Here is a 19867-nt window from a genome sequence, read left to right on the forward strand (position 1 = left end):
CAGGATAGGTGGGCATCCCACACCTCGACTTTGCTGGTCTTTACCTTCGTCAAGGTCACCCACCTAGGCCTCCCCAGGAGCGTCACTGCCACCTGCCCACTGTGATGTACGACACCAATATCCTCCAAACTTTGACCATTCCTCTGAAATTCCCTCCAGAATTATTTCTGGGAAGGGCTGGGTGGGGTGGGGTGGGAGGGTGCGTACTTTGATGGGCAAGAAGCAGGAATGACTCTTACAGACGTGTTTTTGTGGACGACCCTGTCTGGCCTGGCCCTGGGGACGGCCCTGTCCGGCCTGGACTTTGCTTAAGATAGCCCAGTGGATATGGCTTGCCTTACCCTGGCCTCCCCAGTCTTAGATTGGCCCCGTGGACGGCCTGAGCTTAGCCCTGCCCTCGCCTTCCCAAGACTGGCTTTGGCTTGGCTGTGTGGACAGTCTGGCCAAGCCTCATTACTGGTCCGGGTTTGGTGTGTCCTGGCCCTGTGGACGGCGAGAGACGGTACCGCAAGGTTGTAAGATAAGTGTAACCCTCAGGGCGTGCTCTAGCAACCCTGGCAGTAGCCTCTGTTGCTTGAGGCGTGGGAGCGGGCCCTCCCCGGCCAGATCTCCCTCCTTACCCACCATAACAACGGAGGCTGATGGAAGTATTGTGGAGGTGGGGCGTACAAGATCAGCCTCGGTCCTTCTCGAACCACCTGTCACCGGCGCTAAACACTTGGTTGTTCCAGCTCTCTCTTGTAGCTATCTCTTGTACCTCAGCTGACAGTTCAATAGCTACTGTAGCATTCTCGCCACCGTCGTCACCTCCTGCCAGCAGAGGCCCTTCGCCCCTACGTTGCAGTTCGACACTAAAACTACATTGAGCCCATCCGGACTCCTGGCGGCCATGATAGCCCATATCCAGGCCACTGTGTACGTCATCATACAGCCAGTGTGTTTGTGTATGTACTGTCTGTCTCATAACCCATCCCTGTATCACACTCCGTTGCCTGTACTGTATGAACTTTATATTTTCGGCCATTGGGTTGCAAGCTTTATTCAAGGAATCTTTTTATTATTATTATTATTATTATTATTATTATTATTATTATTATTGCTACTACTACTACTACTACTACTACTACTACTAATGCTACTACTAATGGTAATAAAAGAAATTTTATATTTTTTTCATTATTGTTATTATTATTATTATTAGTAGTAGTAGTATTGTAAATGTAGTGATATAGGTGACTTTGTAATGTGTCATACATACCGTGTGTGATACACACATTGTGTGATGGACTCAGCGTGTTTCTTTAGGCATATTTACAGGCCACTTCCCTGTATTTTTCTTTCTGTAGTGACGACATGGCAGGGCCAGACTTGGTCCCAGCTGGGCCATCTCGTGTGGAAGGAAAAAAGTAAAAGAAAAAGACTGAAGAAATTACCCAGGACTCAGCCTGCAGGTGTTGATGTATTCCGTCGTTCGACTCCCACCTGGCTCTACAAGACCACTTGACTCTGTATGGCTCCTGTATTGGATATGGCCACTTAACTGTATGTGGCCACAGCTGTATGCTGCCAGTTAACTTTATGGCCACCTAACTATGGGTTGCTACTTGGTTGATCCATTTTATGTCCGTCATATTACATAAGGCCTACACTTCATATAGCCCCTTGACTATATGTGGCCATTTATCTGTATATGGCCACAGCTGTATACTGTCAGTTGCCTATATGGCCACCTAACTTTGAATTGCCTCTTGGCTACTTCAGTAACACACGGTGTGTCACAGGTGATGCGTCACACCCCAGGGTGAGGCACAGGTGGTGCGTCACACCCCAGAGTGAGGAACAGGTGGTGCGCCATACCCTAGGAGGCTTCACAGGTGGTGCGTCACATTTAAGGGTAAGGCAAAGGTGGTTCGCCACAGCCCAGAGTGAGGGAACAGATGGTGCGCTATACCCCAGGGGGGGTATCACAGATGGTGCCTCACTCCCCGGGTTAAAGTACAGGAGGTAGGCCATATCCCCAGGGTGAGGGACCAGTGGTAGCTCACTCCTCCCGCACAGCGGCCCTTCATCCCTGGTGTTAACACAGAACAAGGGAAGCCCCTGAGGGTCGTCGTGAGTACCGTCCGCCGTGCCCCTCACCTGCACACCCAGGCAGGGCTGGGCATGCATGAGGCTGGCCACCTGTGGGGCTGACCACGTAGCCTCGGGTCTTGGCCAGCTCGGTGGGACGCCAGTAACCCACACCGTGGCGCCACCATCGCGGCCGTTCTCACACCGCAAACTTCAGCCATTTCTAAGATGGTGGTGGTGGTGTGCGGTTGGCCGGGGAATCCTGCATATGTGTTCACGGAAGAAGTAATGTCCAGGGAAAGTATTACTTGGGCTTCCCTCACTGTAGTTACTTATTGATTACCTTTATGTTCGTAGTGTGTGTGTGTGTGTGTGTGTGTGTGTGTGTGTGTGTGTCCCACTGTGGCTTGTATGGGGTATTTACTGAGGAGGACATGAGATGTGGAGGCGTAGCGTTACCGTTACAGGATCTATTCCTTTTATACTTTTTTTTCTGTCAGATACTTTGATACTTTGTGTGTTGACTCTCTGTCGTTGATAGTTTGCCCCGTGCGAGGTTATAGCAGCGGCGCCGGTATATTGGTGCGTCGGCTGCACCCTAGCCTGCTCTCACCTGCCTGTGTGTCTTCTTCCCTCTTCCCTAGCGTCACTCCCCACCATAAACCTCCTCCCCACCGTCAGTCTCTCCCCCTTCCCCAACATTAATCCCGCACCCACCGTAAGTCTCCCCACCATCAATCTCCTCCCCACCACCTATCTCTTCCCCACCATCAATCCTCCCCACCATCAGTCTCCTCCCCACCACCGATCTCTTCCCCATCACCAGTCTCTTCCCCACCATTAATCCCTTCCTCACCAGTCTCCTCTCCACCACCAATTTCTTCCCCACCATTGATCCCCTTTCCACCAACAATCTCCTCCCAACCACCAATCTCCCCCCCCCCCCCCCCCCCCTATACCAATCACCTCCCCCACCATCACCCAGCCTCCCTCCCGCCTGACCACTGACTCTCCTCCTCTCCACAGAACGTACACGCTCCCTGGAGAACCTTCCTCCTCGCCCAGTGGACAGCTTGCCCATCCCTGATGCTGGCAGGCTCGAGGTCACGCCCTCCAGAAATCACCTGACGACCTCCACGCCCCCGCCTACCACGACACCCCCACCCAGAAGGTGCCAGGCCCTGGACGTGACCCTGTGCTCCAACCTGCACCACAACGTCACCACCTACCCTAACCTGCTGGGGCACGCTGACGCCCTCGCCGTTGAGAGGGACATAATCTCCGTCAGGTGAGTCTCAACACACACACACACACACACACACACACACACACACACACACACACATTCAAGGGTAGACCGTTTTGATCACTGTTTCTTTCCCTGTACCTCGAAGGTTTGGAACTCTTTACCCTCTAGTGTGTTTCCCAGTATTTAGGTTCAGTTGTGTATTGGGATTATAGTGTGTTTCGTGTGGAGTATGGGATATAATTGGGAATTCCCGAGGATTCCTCTTTGAAGGTGATATGAATAATTTCGGTGAGATTGTGTTTCAACATTTTCCCCTTGCCAGAATAACGATAAGAATACCAGAGAACATAAGAAAGAAGATAGATGATTGTGACTATGGGAATGGTGAAAAGCTTGCCCCATTATCCACCTTGCTTTTATTCATATTTAATTTCGGTTATTACCCACTTTCCCCAACTCAAACACCAGCCTCGGCAGTTTCTCACTCAGTTGGACACCAGCGCCATGTCATCAGCAAACAACAATTGACTTACCTCCTAGACAACCCCACCCTTGATAGACTGCATACGTCCTCTTCTCTAAGATCCTTGCATTCACTTCCTTCACTACTCCAGCCTTGAACAAATTAAGCAGCCATGGTGACATCTCACCCCACTCCACCAAACCACCGCCTCTTACTCTCTCACTTCCCATACCTCCTCGTCCAAAACATCCAACATTTGCCATTGTATCACTGAACACATCTAACACCTCTTCAAGATAAACACTCCATCTATTCATCATCTCAGCTCTTCCAGTTACCACTTCCCCATTTGCGCCCTTCACCAGTGCTCCCATTTCTTCTCTTGTTTTTCTTAAAGCGTTTTCCAATTTTCCCTGAAGTTTGCTGATATGCGTTCACTTCAACTCTCCATTGCCATTTTCTTTTCAGCCCCTGTACCGTACTCTTGACCTCCCTCCGCTTTCTCTTGTTCATCTCCTAATATCTCGCACTTCTCTACAAATAAAGCCCTTACGTCTTTCTCTCCTCCCCCACCAGCAACAAAGGTTCCTCATGACACCACTCACTATTCTTTCTCACCTATCCACCTCCCACCTTCCGCATGCCACACGCTTATCGCTTCCTTAAACACCTTCTGTTCCTCACTCATTCCCCAAGTGACATTTGATCTCACCATTTTCCATTCACTGTCTCTCCTGGCATCTCTTCTCACAAGTCTCTTTTCCAAGCTCTTCCCATCCATATCATTTCCTGTCTTCATAAAGCCTTTATAAACCTTCACCGTCGCCTCCACCAAGTAACGTTCAGACATAGCACTAGTGGCCCCTCTCAACACATTCACGTCCAAGAGTTTCTCCTTTGCACGCCTCTCAGTAAGTACAAGATTCAGTAATGCCCTCTTTCCATCACTCCCGACTCACCCATGTATACTTTTGTATTCCACTTTGAATAATGTATTTCCAGTCCTTCCTCAGCTCACCACTCCACAAGCTGTTCAGCATTCACATTCACAACACCAGGTAACCCCCCCCCCTCTCATACCCCCAGTCGTGCCACATTACCTACAGTCGCTTTCACATCACCCGTCACTGTCTGTCTATCTATAAATCTGTTTACTATCTATCTATCTGTCTATATATATATATATATATATATATATATATATATATATATATATATATATATATATATATATATATAATATTATACTTTTTTGTATTATCTTTATGGATACGTTATAGTAGATATCTTTTTCCAGTGTCAAAGCTATGTAAGTCATACGGTCTGATGGGCCGATGTCAATACTTTGATCTTGTACAAATAATTGATCACGAATGATATGATCTGACGTAATTGCTGCTGTAACCAGTGTTGTAGCAGGGACGGGATACGGCATAATGTCAACAATTATAAAAGCTGTTGCATGTAATCTTCTCAATTAAAAAACATTTCCAGGGTCCAGAGTTTTCAGCGTTCCCAGGGTCCAGGGTTTCCAGGGTCCAGGATTTCCAGGGTCCAGGGTTCCCAGGGTCCAGGGTTTCCAGGGTCCGCGATTTCCAGGGTTCAGGGTTTCCAGGGTCCGGGATTTCCAGGGTTCAGGGTTTCTAGGGTTCCCAGGGCCTAGGGTTCCCAGGGTCCAGGATTTCCAGGGTCCAGAATTTCCAGGGTCCAGGGTCCAGGATTTCCAGGGTCCAGGATTTCCAGGGTCCAGTATTTCCAGAGTCCAGTATTTCCAGGGTCCAGAATTTCCAGGGTCCAGGATTTCCAGGGTCCAGTATTTCCAGGGTTCAGGGTCACCAGGGTCCAGAGTTGCAGGGGTTCAGGGTCCAGGGTGTCCAGGGTCCAATGTTTCCTAGGGTCGAGGGGGTTTCAGGGTTCAGAGTTTCAAGGGTGTATGGTGGTGGGAGGAGGAGGAGGATGAGGTGGTGCTGCACCCGGTAATTCATCCTTGTTGTATCAAGTCTTCATTGTGTAAGGATTGTCAGGGTACCACTTGCATCAACACCTGTCACTCCGTTTTCTTAGACGTTAACAAGGGTTGAACCTCCCTCCGTCTAGGTGTGAGTTGTGACCTTTACTCTGGCTGCGAGTACCTTATGACCTCCACTGTGGCTGTAAACAACTTGTGACCTCCACTGTGGCTGTAAATACCTTATGGCCTCCACGGTGGTTGTAAACGACTTGTGACCTCCACTATGACTGTAAATAACTTGTGAACCTTCACTGTGGCTGTAAATAACCTGTGACCTCCACTATGGCTGTAAACAACTTGTGACCCCCACTGTGGCTGTGAATAACCTGTGACCTCCACTATGGCTGTAAACAACTTGTGACCCCCACTGTGGCTGTGAATAACCTGTGACCTCCACTATGGCTGTAAACAACTTGTGACCCCCACTGTGGCTGTGAATAACTTGTGACCTCCACTGCACCTTCAAATAACTTGTGACCTCCACTGTGGAAGCGAGGAAACAATCATGACAACTGACATGTGTGTGAGTGAGAGTGTATGGTGTGGCTGTGAGAGAGAGGTGACAGACATTGGTCTAACGAGAGAAGTGTGACCTTCAGAGCAATGTAACCTTAGGAGATATGTGACCGGGAGTGGTGTGACCACGAGAATGACGTGACCCCGTTAGTGCTGTGACCTCGAGAGCGATATGACCTCAACACTAGTGTGACCCTTTAGGGCTCTTTGACTTTACAGTGTGGCTGCGAGAGTAGTGTGACCTAGAAAGTGGTGTGACCTCGAGTGGTGATGTGACCTGAGACCTCGTGAGTGGTGTGACCTCGAGTTGTGATGTGACCTAAGACCTCGTGAGTGGTGTGACCTCGAGTGGTGATGTGACCTAAGACCTCGTGAGTGGTGTGACCTCGAGTGGTGATGTCACCTGAGACCTCGTGAGTGGTATGACCTCGAGTTGTGAGGTGACCTGAGACCTCGTGAGTGGTGTGACCTCGAGTGGTGATGTGACCTGAGACCTCGAGTGGTGATGTGACCTGAGACCTCGTGAGTGGTTTGACCTCGAGTGGTGATATGATGTGCGACCTCTTCTTCCTCCCCCGGCAGGGAGGTGATCGACTCGGAGTGCCACCCGCTGGCGCAGGAGTTCCTGTGTGAGCTGCTGCAGCCGGACTGCCGTCGGGCGCAGACCATGTCGCCGAGCGGGGTGTTCGAGGACCACCTCATCAGCCCCTGCAGGGACTTCTGCCAGGAGGTGATGAGCACGTGCGGCCGCCGCCTGCCCCCACACCTCCGCCTGGCCATCGACTGCTCCAGCCTCCCCGCCCTCGACCGAGGACTAGGCTGCACGGCTAAACCAGGTACGTCACCATCGAGCCATGTCTGTGTCCAATTCTGTGTATCATGTCACCATTCTTGAGTCATGTCTGTGTCCAATTCTGTGTATCATGTCACCATTCTTGAATCATGTCTGTGTCCTCTTTTGTATCATGTCACCATTCTTGAGTCATGTCTGTGTCCACTTCTGTATCATTTCACCATTCTTGAGTCATGTCTGTGTCCTCTTCTGTTTCATGTTACCATTCTTAAGTCATGGCTGTGTCCACTTCTGTATATCATGTCACCATTCTTGAGTCATGTCTGTGTCCTCTTCTGTTTCATGTCACCATTCTTGAGTCATATCTGTGTCCTCTTCTGTTTCATGTTACCATTCTTAAGTCATGTCTGTGTCCTCTTCTGTTTCATGTCACCATTCTTGAGACATATCTGTGTCCTCTTCTGTTTCATGTTACCATTCTTGTCATGTCTGTGTCCTCTTCTGTTTCATGTCACCATTCTTGAGACATATCTGTGTCCTCTTCTGTTTCATGTCACCATTCTTAAGTCATGGCTGTGTCCACTTCTGTATCCGTTACCATTCTTAAGTCATGTCTGTGTCCTCTTCAGTATCATGTCACCATTCTTAAGTCATTCTGTGTCCACTTCTGTATCGTCTCACCATTAAGTCCTGTCTGTGTCCACTTTCATATCATGTCACCATTGTTAAGTCATGTCTGAAGTCACGTATCCCCCCCATTCTTTACCACTATGTGTATATACTTGTAAATTATTATCCATATAGACGGATATGTCGTATATCCACTTCTGTGTCATGTCTTTATCTATGGCCAGGTCAACCCAGCTCACTCGTATCATGTCTGTATCCATTTCGGAAGTCATTTCTTGCTCCACCAAACGCACTTTGTTCGTCTGTAAATTTTTTATTATATTAATTTTCCATGCTATAATCAATCCCTAGATTATAGATGCAATGAAATATTATGCACGCACACACACACACACACACACACACACACACACACACACACACACACACACACACACACACAGATTAAAACTCAATTTTTGATTCTGTCTATATTTACTCAGGTGTAGAACCTTATCAGTTTCATCCTCTCTCTCTCTCTCTCTCTCTCTCTCTCTCTCTCTCTCTCTCTCTCTCTCTCTCTCTCTCTCTCTCTCTCTATCTATCTATCTCTCTCTGCGTCGAGCTTAAGTCCTTCTGAAAGTCATGACTGTGAGGCTTGCAGACGTATTTACACATTTCAGAATTGGTGTTCATGATAATTAGAGTCATGTCCACCGAACTCTGAGGACGCGAAGTATGGCATCCGCAGAGCACATTATGGCAACTGGTGGTGGAGCCGTCCACCTCCTTATGATAGTTCACCCAAGAAAATTTCCGTTTTCTATTATTCTTTTGCGCTGGAAATGTTTTCGTCAGCCCCGGGCTCCAGACTACGAAAAATACGATATTAAAGTAATTCCTGTGTTTGGTGAAAAGTAATTCCTGTGTTTAGTGAGTTACGTGTCTTGTATGACACAGAATTACTTTGAATCATTCAGTATGTCATGCTAGCATATAATTCTACCGTCATACAAGTTTTAAACCATGAAGATTATATATTAATCAGCTTTGTCAGGCTTAAGGGTTGGCAGCTATTTTAATCCCTTGATACCGTTAGTAAAAAAAAAAAAAAGAATAGGCTATCAGTTTCGGAGCGTCCTCATGGTACGTTGAATTAATCCATATTATCTGCAGACTTTTCTCGAGTGGGAGTACAGTTTCCGGAATTAATTAACACACTCGATTTGCATAATTTCCTTCCTGCTTTACCTGACTAATGCGCACCATTCCAAGTTGGGGATATTAACCAAACTTTCGCCCTAGTGTGTGCGTGTTTTCTCCCCCCCACCCCACCACCTCCCATTAGACTCCTGGGAGCGGCCCTTAGGCACGACCTTGAGGGTACGACCCTTGAGCACGACGACCCTTTGAGCGCAATAACGCGACCACTGACTCAGTACGATAGTACGACCCTTTGAGTTCGATGGTACGAACCTTGAGCTCGATGGTACGACCCTTGAGCTCGGTGGTACGACCCTTGAGCTTGATGGTACGACCCTTGAGCAGGATAGTACGACCACTGAACACGTTAATACGACCCACTAACACGATGGTACGACCCTTGGGTATGATGGCCCTACCCATTAATTTGACCTTTAAAAGTCAGGTCAAAAATGGGTGTACCTCCGTTTTCTGGGAAATTAATGAGAGAAAAACTAAAAAAGAAAATGTAAGATTCATATTTTGAGTAGAGATTGTCCTTAGATGTCTTAATGTAATTAATACAAGGCTTTCTTTGAAATTTGCCATCGAATTACCATTGACAGAGTGTGGCTCTGCCCTTATGATCATTATGTATGATGACGTAACCTCTGACCTGACCTTAGTTAAGGGTCTGGCCAAAGGCCCCGTCCATCATACCTAAGCTCCACACAGCTGCGGTAGGCACTGGGAAGGGACATATGTATTAAGCGCCACGTTGGACCATCTTTACTGTATCCCAGCTGTGTTCGCCAGCAGCCTCAGTCGCTGGTTTATACAGGACATTCAGACACCTGTTGTGCGCATCAGCTTGGCCGAACCACTGGACAGATGTGTTAGGCAGACGTTTACAGCAAATGTGTTAGACAGCAGCTTCAGTCGTTGTATTTCTACGGAGCATTCATGCAGTGGTTGAATGCATGACCTTCTGACTGGTGTGACAGGGAGCAGCGCGTAGGGCAAAATCTGTAGAGGGAAGCGTCAGATAAATGAGTATTAGCCAGCAGCCTCCGACGGCTTGGTTGGCAATATCAAGCAGTTTTGCCCGGCAGCTGTTTCTGTCTCAAACAGTTTGGAAGCATAATAGGCGAATGGTTGCCTGGGATTTTGGGCTCCAGCCGATTTTCACTGCGGCTCTGTATTCATTTTCGAAGTAAGGTCGTATGATTATAAGTATAACGATTTACTGAAATAAACTTGTGGAAGCCAGAACATCTGGACGGACTTTTATCAGTGGAAGGCAGAAATATATATATATATATATATATATATATATATATATATATATATATATATATATATATATATATTCCTATGAGTCCACGGGGAAAATGAAACACGATAATTTCCCAAGTGCATTTTCGTGTAATAATCACATCAGAGGAGGAAACACAAGAGAAAAAATAAAATTCAGTTGACATACATCGAAGAGACGAACCTAGGACGCCATTTGGTAAACATGTGATTGTCTTAGTACACGTCGTAAAAATGTGTTTGGTTGCCAGAATTTAAATGTTAACTCCGGATGTGTTTAACGATATTAGATTTGGGACATAAGGTCATATCATGTTTTAAATGCCCTGCTCGAGCTGCAGAGGTGTCAGTGTTAAGTATACCTGGGACGGTGTTTGGGAGAGTTGTGGTGATTGAGAGGTTGATGGTATGATAAGACCTTCAGTGAACTGGGGGAGGAGCATTATGGCTCTGATAATGGTAGAGGATGTGTGGACCAGGTGTTTGCCTTGAAGAATATGTGTGATGAGAAGCACTTGGAGATAGATTGGTATGTGGCACTTGTGACTTGGAGACGTGATTGGGTTCAATACGACTGAATTCAGACAGCAAAGATCAGTGGGTCCCAACGAGGCTGTTTGTGACAACAGAAACTCGCGGATTAAAGTGGTTGGAGTAGGAAAACATATAGCTAAGGAGGCGCAAATGATGTTAGTCGTGGATTTGAAGCAAAATCACTTAAGTTTATGCTTATGCTGTTCTATGGTACTGTTTCAAACTACTGTGACTGGTAAATTATTCACATGGTAACAATCCTGTTGAAGAAAAAGAACTTCGACTTGTTCAAGGTGAAACGCTGGCCCGCGAGTGAGACCATTTCGAGTGAAATCAAACCAGTCCATCCTTAAGCAACTCGTTACATCAAGATTATCGAAGGCTTTCATGATTTTGGTGCGATATCACTCGTGGTGATGAATATAAACTCGTGGGCAAACATTTTACCTGGAATGTACTTTTTCTCCACTAGGATTGTGAACATATGGAACGATTTACCAATTAGAGTAGCCGAGAGTAGTAACATGATAAATATTTCGCTTCAAATCCACGACCTACATTATTTGCATATCCTTAGCTATATAATAAGTTTGAAAAAAATCTTTCATTTTCGTTCTCCTGCCATAATGATCCATGTGGCCTTTGTTGTCTCTTCCTAGCGTTACCTCGCGCGCATGCAGGGGAAGGGGGTTGTCGTTTCATGTGTGGCGGGGTGGCGACGGGATGAATAAAGGCAGGAAGTATGAATTATGTACATGTGTATATATGTATGTCTGTGTATGTATATGTATGTATACGTTGAAATGTATAGGTATGTATATGCGCGTGTGGACGTGTATGTATATACACGTGTACGTTGGTGGGTTGGGCCATTCTTTTGTCTGTTTCCTTGCGCTAACGGGGGAGACCGATAAAGTATGATATATATATATATATATATATATATATATATATATATATATATATATATATATATATATAGTAACCACATAACGAACTGTACAGGACAAATGATATAGTTCGTTGTCTAGAATTAACCACAGCCCAACGACAATGTTATGTGGAAAAACCATGTGAATATAGTGAGCGTATTCCACAACATTTGAATGTTTTTTTTTTTGTTGTAACAAATGATAATGAGATGTGGATCGATAGATGGTCCATTGGCCACGCATTGAACCACACTGCATTATTGCGTGTGGCAAAATATCACAACCTCGTGGGTTAGGTTGTCCATATTCCGTGGATTTTTCCGCGCGTCGGTGTTGGGAAGCAACGGTTGATATTAGAAAACGGGCTTAAGCCGATATGATGCCATGCGTGACAGAGAATTTATTATAAAGTATAGTTATTCTTCGGTATTACGTATCGGAATGTAAATGTCCTAGCCTTCTTGTGTTATCTATTGCTATGTTGAGGTTGCGTGGCAAGTGAGAAGCAGAGTTGACCAGGAAGTGATCAGAAACGTGTGCAACGACCAGGCCGTGGGTAATATTGGCAAGTGATTGGCCCAGCCAGAGACGTTGGTCCATCACTGGAGGGGAACGGGATTTGTAGTGGGAAGGTCGGTCTCAATGTAGAGAAAACTTGAGAGATGATGGTCAGGATATATGATACTTGCCTGCTGAGATTACAAATCATGTTATTTCAGTGGCTGTTTTCGAGACATTTGATCAACTTTTCAAAAGTGATTTGTAAAGTTCCTGAAGTTTAATATCGCAAATGAAACATGAACTTCAAACTTTTGAAGTTTGCTAAGAGACAAAGGGAAATAATCAGCAGTACTGTGAAATGTGATTGCATTTTGGATCTGTGTGTTAGAATGGACTGTGTTTGAAGTCTAAGATAATGGTGAACTAGTTGCTGTTTTCCGGTCACACTGCGCGACCGCGTACAGTAATGCCGTAATGGCGCAGTTACCACCTTCACGTGGGCAGGGCCCGAGAGGTATCAGGTCCCGCCAAGATGTGGTTCACCAGAAACCAATAATGACCTAAGAGGGGAGACCCTTCCCCCCCCCCCAACCTCCACCAGTGTCAACACCACCGCCAGATTTCCATCAAATTAGGAAGGTAGAGCCTCCAGCCGCTCCCACTATTATTCTCTAATTACACGTCGCTCTGCACCTTATTCTGCTCTCTCGAGACTGCCGAGAAGGACGAGGCTACACTGCCGGGGTGTTGCTTGTGGCACAGCTGCCACTCTTGGCCTCTACTGCTTGGCCGACTGGAGGCAACACTGTCCGATACCATCTGTTGCTCACTCCTATCACCCTCCTATCACCCTACGACAGACGATGTATACCGCTTGTGCCTCTATCCTTCTCCCCATCTCTTTCTTTTACCAAACCCTCAGCTTCCTTTAACTTGAAGCCCTTCGTCTCTTCCCTTTAGTTAAGATTTGTGAGTTATAACAGCTACTTTTCCCCAGGTAATGTGGTAATATCACATAATACCCTCCAGCAGCCAGGATTCGAACCTGGGTTCGAGTCCTGGCTGTTGGAGGGTATTATGTTCTTTAAAAGTGCGCGTTCATATGCACTATATTCGTGTTTATATATATGTAAAAACCACAAGGTAGCAGGAAATACGAAGTGGCAAGCGCTTTCGTGCTCTTGCATTGTAGTTGATATACGAAAGCTTATGGAGGAAGAGGGGATCAATGCTTCCTTTCCCACAAGAATAGCCTCTGCTATAACATCTGCTATGCGTTTGGCGGAGACAGAAGCACCACCATATAAGAGACATCAATTCATCCAAGGGAAGTCAGCTTTGTTGAGGTGTCAGTATTCTCGCTTAGAAGGGGCTGCTTGAGGGGGAGTTGCCGTTAGAATAGATACAGTTATGAGAGTGATCAGATGAACCAACTGGGAGCGAAATTGTGTATTTACCGTGGGATAGACTAGAGGTGAAAAACAGATCCCGAATGTTAGGAGAGAGTAGTCGCAGCGGTCAGGAATATGGTTAGTGTGGACCATAATTTGCTGTAGCTCAGAAAATTGAGAACCTGAAGGCTTTAATCCGTCATTATCCGAATGGGAGAAATTCAACCATTCCCTATGGTGAACAATGGCCTAAGTAGAGACTCTCGGCTTGTGGGTGAGAGGATGCCACAATCTCGTGACAGTTTAGAATGTCGAAGTAAAACCATCAGCATGAAAATGTCTTCGGTAAGGACGTATCGCCGTTAGCAGAAGGGAAACAGTATGGCCTCGTCAAGGACCTTCTCACTCCAAAGGAGACCAACTTTCCTCGTCCCGCTTGGTGGGTATATATATATATATATATATATATATGTATATATATATATATATATATATATATATATATATATATATATATATATATATATATATATTATCCCTGGGGATAGGGGAGAAAGAATACTTCCCACGTATTCCCTGCGTGTCGTAGAAGGCGACTAAAAGGGGAGGGAGCGGGGGGCTGGAAATCCTCCCCTCTCAATTTTTTTTTAAATTTCCAAAAGAAAGAACAGAGAAGGGGGCCAGGTGAGGATATTCCCTCAGTGGCCCAGTTCTCTGTTCTTAACGCTACCTCGCTAACGCGGGAAATGGCGAATAGTTTGAAAAAAAAAAATATATATATATATATATATATATATATATATATATATATATATATATATATATATATATATATACACTCCGTTTTCCACGTTAGCGGGAGAATACCAGAACTAGATGAAAAAAGGCTTCATTCACGCACATGCATTCTGTAGCTGCCATGTATAATGCACTGAAACCACAGCTCCCCAGGGACAGGGGAGAAAGATTTCTGCCCATGTATTTCCTGCCTGGCGTAAAAGGCGATTAAGAGGAGTGGGAAGCTTGAAACCATCCCAGTTTTGTATTTCAGTTTCTAATATATATATATATATATATATATATATATATATATATATATATATATATATATATATATGTATGTATGTATATGTGTGTGTGTGTGTGTGTAACTGTATAGATGTTACCGGACTACGCCTGCTCCAAGTTACACAGCGAGTGAGACGCTAACGAGAAACTGTATCTCTGCATCATTGTGAGTCAGTCTCGTCATTACAGAAGAATATACATTTCCCTGCTACTGGAAGTAGCGCTGCTTTTGGGCTCTACGTGCCTTTAGAAAGGACGTGGGTAACCCCAGAATTCTAATAAGGTTTGCCATGGGTTAACTATAAATTAACAATAAATATGACTACATATTAATTAGTAATATCATTATGGCCTCCTACAGACATCGCCCGGGTTAAAGCACTATTGGTTTATTGCATGTGAGGAGGTAGTTCAGATTTTTTTCTTTGCTCTTTCACCTCTAATTATTATTATTATTATTTTTTATTCAAGAGATCCCCCCCCCCCCTTTTTAACTCCAGTAAATGTAGTCACATTATAAATACGGTGATCAGTATTACGCGGATTGTTGTCTATCATCAACCCATTGTATAATTCATCTGGAAATTTGATACATCATGTGTTGTGCTCTCCTGGTCGTCCGCGCATTTCTGGTGTCCAGACGGTTGGTTCAGCCAGCCAATCACAGCGCTAAGTGGCGCCGCGCCCTGCGTGACGTCATTGTTGACGTTGCCACCATATGTCCACCTTTGCGTCTCCTTACTTCATTCTTCCTTCGCTGACACTGGACGTTGTAATGTTTGCTTCTTTCCCACTACGGCTGAACTTCAGATGTTTTTACCTTTCAAATATCTTCCGTAACACCAACGAACTCGTCCATTCCCAAGAAAGTCCTACATCATACTTTTCCAATTTTTTTTTTCCGTCTTTAATTATCTTTTTTTTTATTTTTATGACGACGGTCTAGTCTTGATGAGGTCTTCTGTCCTCTATCGGAACCGCTGCCGTAAGAAACAAGATTTTTTTCAAGACATTTGTGACGAGGACGATGGTGTGCAGAGAAAGATGGTGAGGGTGGTAAAAACATCACGAGTCAAGGAATGATAAATCCTAAATTTCCGGAAGTGATGGAAGACAGAAAGAGCCAAGGAAGGACATTAGAGAGCAACAGTCAGGTAGAGTGACTGAAGTCCTCATTTCTTGTTTCATTAATACAGACACTGGTGTCTTGTGTCCCCGGCTGAGGGAACGCGACCGTGGCGCATTGGCGGGCCGCCCGAGACCGAGCCTAACACGCTCGAATCCTGATTGCGGCAGTCGGTCCACAGTCAACCCAGCTGTTCATCCACCCATTGGGGTTGGTCCATAAATTGGGTGCCTGGCTTAATTTAGGCATTTAGTTGCCTGTACCGTCTCAGCTAACAAGAATAGAGGCTTTAACATTATGTAGTGGAGATAAAGATGATTTTGTGGGTCCACATGTGGATGATGGTGGTGGAGGGAGAGGCCCGTGGTTAGCGGTGGTGTTGCCACGGTCTGCCTCCGTCCTTTTATGAAGCAGACCGCTCGACCCCTTGGTAGTTTTGCCTGGTCTCTAACCTGATCATTATCCCTCAGTTCAAAGTTTCACATTGTCACACGTAGTAAGCGCCGTGCCGTCGTACTCAAGGGTGAAAAGACAACATTGATATTAGGCTGAGTTTGCAATGTATTTGTTTCACTCCGGAGCTGGTCTTGATCATTGATATATCTCATTCTGAGAAGGAAAGTTGTAGAACTTTGCTGAGTCTGGTGGAAGATGAAGTAGGTTGTCCAGGCTGGTGTCGACTTCAGCTGGTTTAAGGTGTATGATGAGAGTGAGGTAGAAACGATCCCGACCTCGTGACGATATATATATATATATATATATATATATATATATATATATATATATATATATATATATATGTGTGTGTGTGTGTGTGTGTGTGTGTGTTTGGTTTTACCGGATTCCATGAATGAAGTCACCTTTGACGAGGCTGTATCATTGTCAGTTGACGATTCAGAGTTCAGCCTTGTCAAAGGACTCGCTTTAAAGGAATTCATCCTGTCCCTGCTACTGAACGTAGCACACAGCCCCGAGGATACGGGAGTCCCTGGTAAAAGATGTCCTGGGGTGACATCAGAACCCTTTCAGAAAGGGGTACTGAGGTGATTATATACGAAGTAAACAGACTCTGTGATGCTCTACGGTCGTGTGTCTAGCAAGATTTAAAGTCGCATGAGTTGCGCTTTCTTCGCTAGCATGAAAGACCTGTATGCCAGGTAGGTGGAGGTCTGGCCTCTGTGCTATGCTGACGTGGTGAGTGCGACCGAGGAGGCTGTTGACCGGGGATGTGGGAGTAGCACGGGTCTTGTGCGTTATGAATGTGTTCTGCGTCCTGGCTTGTTCATCCAGCCAGAATGAAATACGAAATGGAGAACAAAAGAACGCTTCCCCAACCAAGGCTATTGAATGAATTCCTAAGACAAAAGAAACGAACAGAACGTTGCTATTGTGAATGACCTCCGCCCGGGGCATCTGTGCCGGCATGAGGTGCTCGCCAGACCAAGCTGCTTGTGAAGGAAATTTCGTCAAGAAGTTTCCACAACATGAAGATCTTAAGGTCACTCCATAACAGCGGTGGAGGAAGAGCTTTTCTAAGTGTTGCGTGTAGACGTCCAAGCGAACACAGACCTGTCGACAGGCCAGGTGGTTGGTGGCAGGCAGACACCAGCCAGGGAGGTACTACCTCCCACTTGGGTCTCGGGGAAGGGATAGTGATGGTGGCGGAGTGACCCAGCTCCACGGTGGCTGGTACAATCCCCTCCTTAGCCCATACTGCTGTCTTCTTTTTCTCACTCACCTACACGTAGGCCGATGGCATCCAGCCCACAAACATACTTTCCATTCTACACAGAACACGACAGAAAAAAGGTTCTCACACGACTCTCTATTTGTAGCTCTACATTTTCCAGCGGTGAGCACTACGCTCCAGCCCTGCTTGAGTGCAGAATCTCGTCATGGGTAAAGTAAGATCAAAAGACACGGCCCCCACGAGTGTAGAACTCCTCCTCCCATACTGTACAGTGAGCGTACACACACACACACGTAGCAAACACTGTACAACACTTGGTGAGGAGGGAGCACACAGGTGGGAGGGAGGTTGGCCACGGAGGAGGTGGTGCCACACTTGACGCCTCCTGTGGTGACTCTCTGAACCGACTCTCTTTGATGGTCTCCTGCCCAGGGTAGTTCTTCCTAAGTGCCCCGCATTCCCCAGCATTAAACTTGGGAGTGTTGGAGGAAGTATGCGGGGCGTGCAGTGTGAGGGGTTGTTCCGGCGGCCTTCCCTCCCGGAGGATACTCGAAAGACAACTTTGATGTGGTAGTTTGTCCCCGCTTCTGCGCCATCTCGTGTTGGTGCCGTGCCGCTTGTCGCTGACGACGGCACAGCTGACGAACACGACGTGTGCGACCCTGCCTCTCTTTAGGCGCCTGTGTTGTCATTATTCGTGAGGTAGACCCATTAAGGAATGGCTGTGATTGGCTGCTGGGGCTAATGGGGGGTGATAACCATCAGAACTCTGGTGGGGGAGGGAAATATGCCTCTTGTCCATTATCCCCGGAGGACTCTCGAGTCTTATGTCCTCAGAGTAGATCGGGAGAGAATCTTTCCTGGGTGAGTACTCGCCCATCACAGGTAGCCCGTCTCCCTACACCACATGTGAACACCATCAGGAGGAGGACTCCACATGTGCACTTTGGAGGGTGGGGGGAACACAGGCAGTGTGGCCACCGGGATAGGGTCACAAGCAGTGTGTATCGTGGGAGGAAGGGGAACCCATGCGATGGGGAACAGAGGAGTGTGGGAGACTCCTGCAGGGGGAACAATGCCAGGACGGGGGATTCCAGGCAGTGTGAACACTGGCAAGGGGAACCGAGGCACTGTAAACACTGAGAGGGGGACCCAGACAGTGTGAACGCAGTGTGAGTGAACAGTGGACGTATGAACAAGTAGCGGATGAACAGTGTGGGTAAACACTTGGTGGAATAACTGTGAGTGGGTGGATGAACACGGGATGGATGAGCAGTGAGTAAATGAACACCGTTAGGGTGACCTGCACGAGACTGGACACTGCATGGATTGACTTGCATGTGAATAACAGGTAGATGAACACTGATAGGTTGTTCACTGGATGAGTCAGCTGTGGAAAGGGGAAGATCTGCATATATATATATATATATATATATATATATATATATATATATATATATATATATATATATATATATTCTGAAAGAGAGAAGAGTGTAAGGTGTAGATATGGAGCTGTGTCTGGGTGGGCGGAAGGCGGGGGGCTGACCTACGCACACACACACACCACCTGCCGCAGGATCTTGAAAGGCTCGGTTCTGAGTCATGAGGGCAGTCTTGCTGACGAGATAACGAGCAGTCCTTTCTCAGGGCCTCCTACGCGACCTCACACGATAGGGCATGGCGGGGAGGGGGGAAGATTAGAACACAGGGAATGATGCTAGATACGACGTCTAGTCCGCTACTAAGAAATTCCTTGGGGGAAGGAATGGGCATTTCCTAGCTCTCGAGAAGGCTTTTGACTCGTTCCAAAAAAAGAGAAAAAAATGGCTTTGGCAAGTGCCAAGTGAGACAGATGGGTGGCCAACATACCAGGGAGTGAAGGAAGTGAATGACTAACTTAAGTAACTAACATACCAAGCAGTGAAGAAAGTGATTATCTAACTTAACTGTGAATGAAGTAGGTTATAGATATACCAACTGAAAGAACTAAGTGACTGACGTGCTAACGTTTTATGAACAGAGAAATGAACAGCAGACGTCATATACAGTTCTGATGTTGACCATTTGCACCCATTGTTAAAAGATATGAGTATTCCAAAGTAAAGATCAAATTCGTGTTAACAACAATTTTGAAACCATAATCTATAACGAGCAAAGTCCAGACTACAGTAATATAAAGATTAGAATTATTTTGGGGTTTACGGTAAGAGGTTGAGGAAGGAAGATGAAGATATATTGGTTGAGCTTCATCTGGAGTTAGTCTTAAACTTTGTCAAGAGGAGACGACTGTGTTGGGCATGGGTGTGGCAGGCGTGTGGACGAAGTCAGCTTCTGGGAACCAGCTTGATGGATGACACCTTGAGGGTAAGGTGTCAGACTTGATGGATGACAGCTTGAGGGTAAGGTGTCAGACTT

The 19867-nt window shown here is 46.2% G+C and overlaps 1 protein-coding gene across 6 annotated transcripts in view; it reads left to right on the plus strand.

The window, feature by feature from the left end:
- LOC139749449 (atrial natriuretic peptide-converting enzyme-like) overlaps positions 1 to 19867 on the plus strand; it is a 1171820-nt gene that overhangs the window by 1032668 nt on the left and 119285 nt on the right. For all 6 annotated transcript variants that reach the window (XM_071663354.1, XM_071663333.1, XM_071663362.1 and 3 more), the window contains 2 exons: positions 3097 to 3358; positions 6892 to 7145. In XM_071663354.1, the coding sequence (XP_071519455.1) occupies positions 3097 to 3358; positions 6892 to 7145 (516 nt within the window). The remainder of the gene's footprint in view (positions 1 to 3096; positions 3359 to 6891; positions 7146 to 19867) is intronic.

This window comes from Panulirus ornatus, chromosome 1 (genome assembly GCF_036320965.1).
Source record: "Panulirus ornatus isolate Po-2019 chromosome 1, ASM3632096v1, whole genome shotgun sequence".
Classification (NCBI taxonomy): domain Eukaryota; kingdom Metazoa; phylum Arthropoda; class Malacostraca; order Decapoda; family Palinuridae; genus Panulirus; species Panulirus ornatus.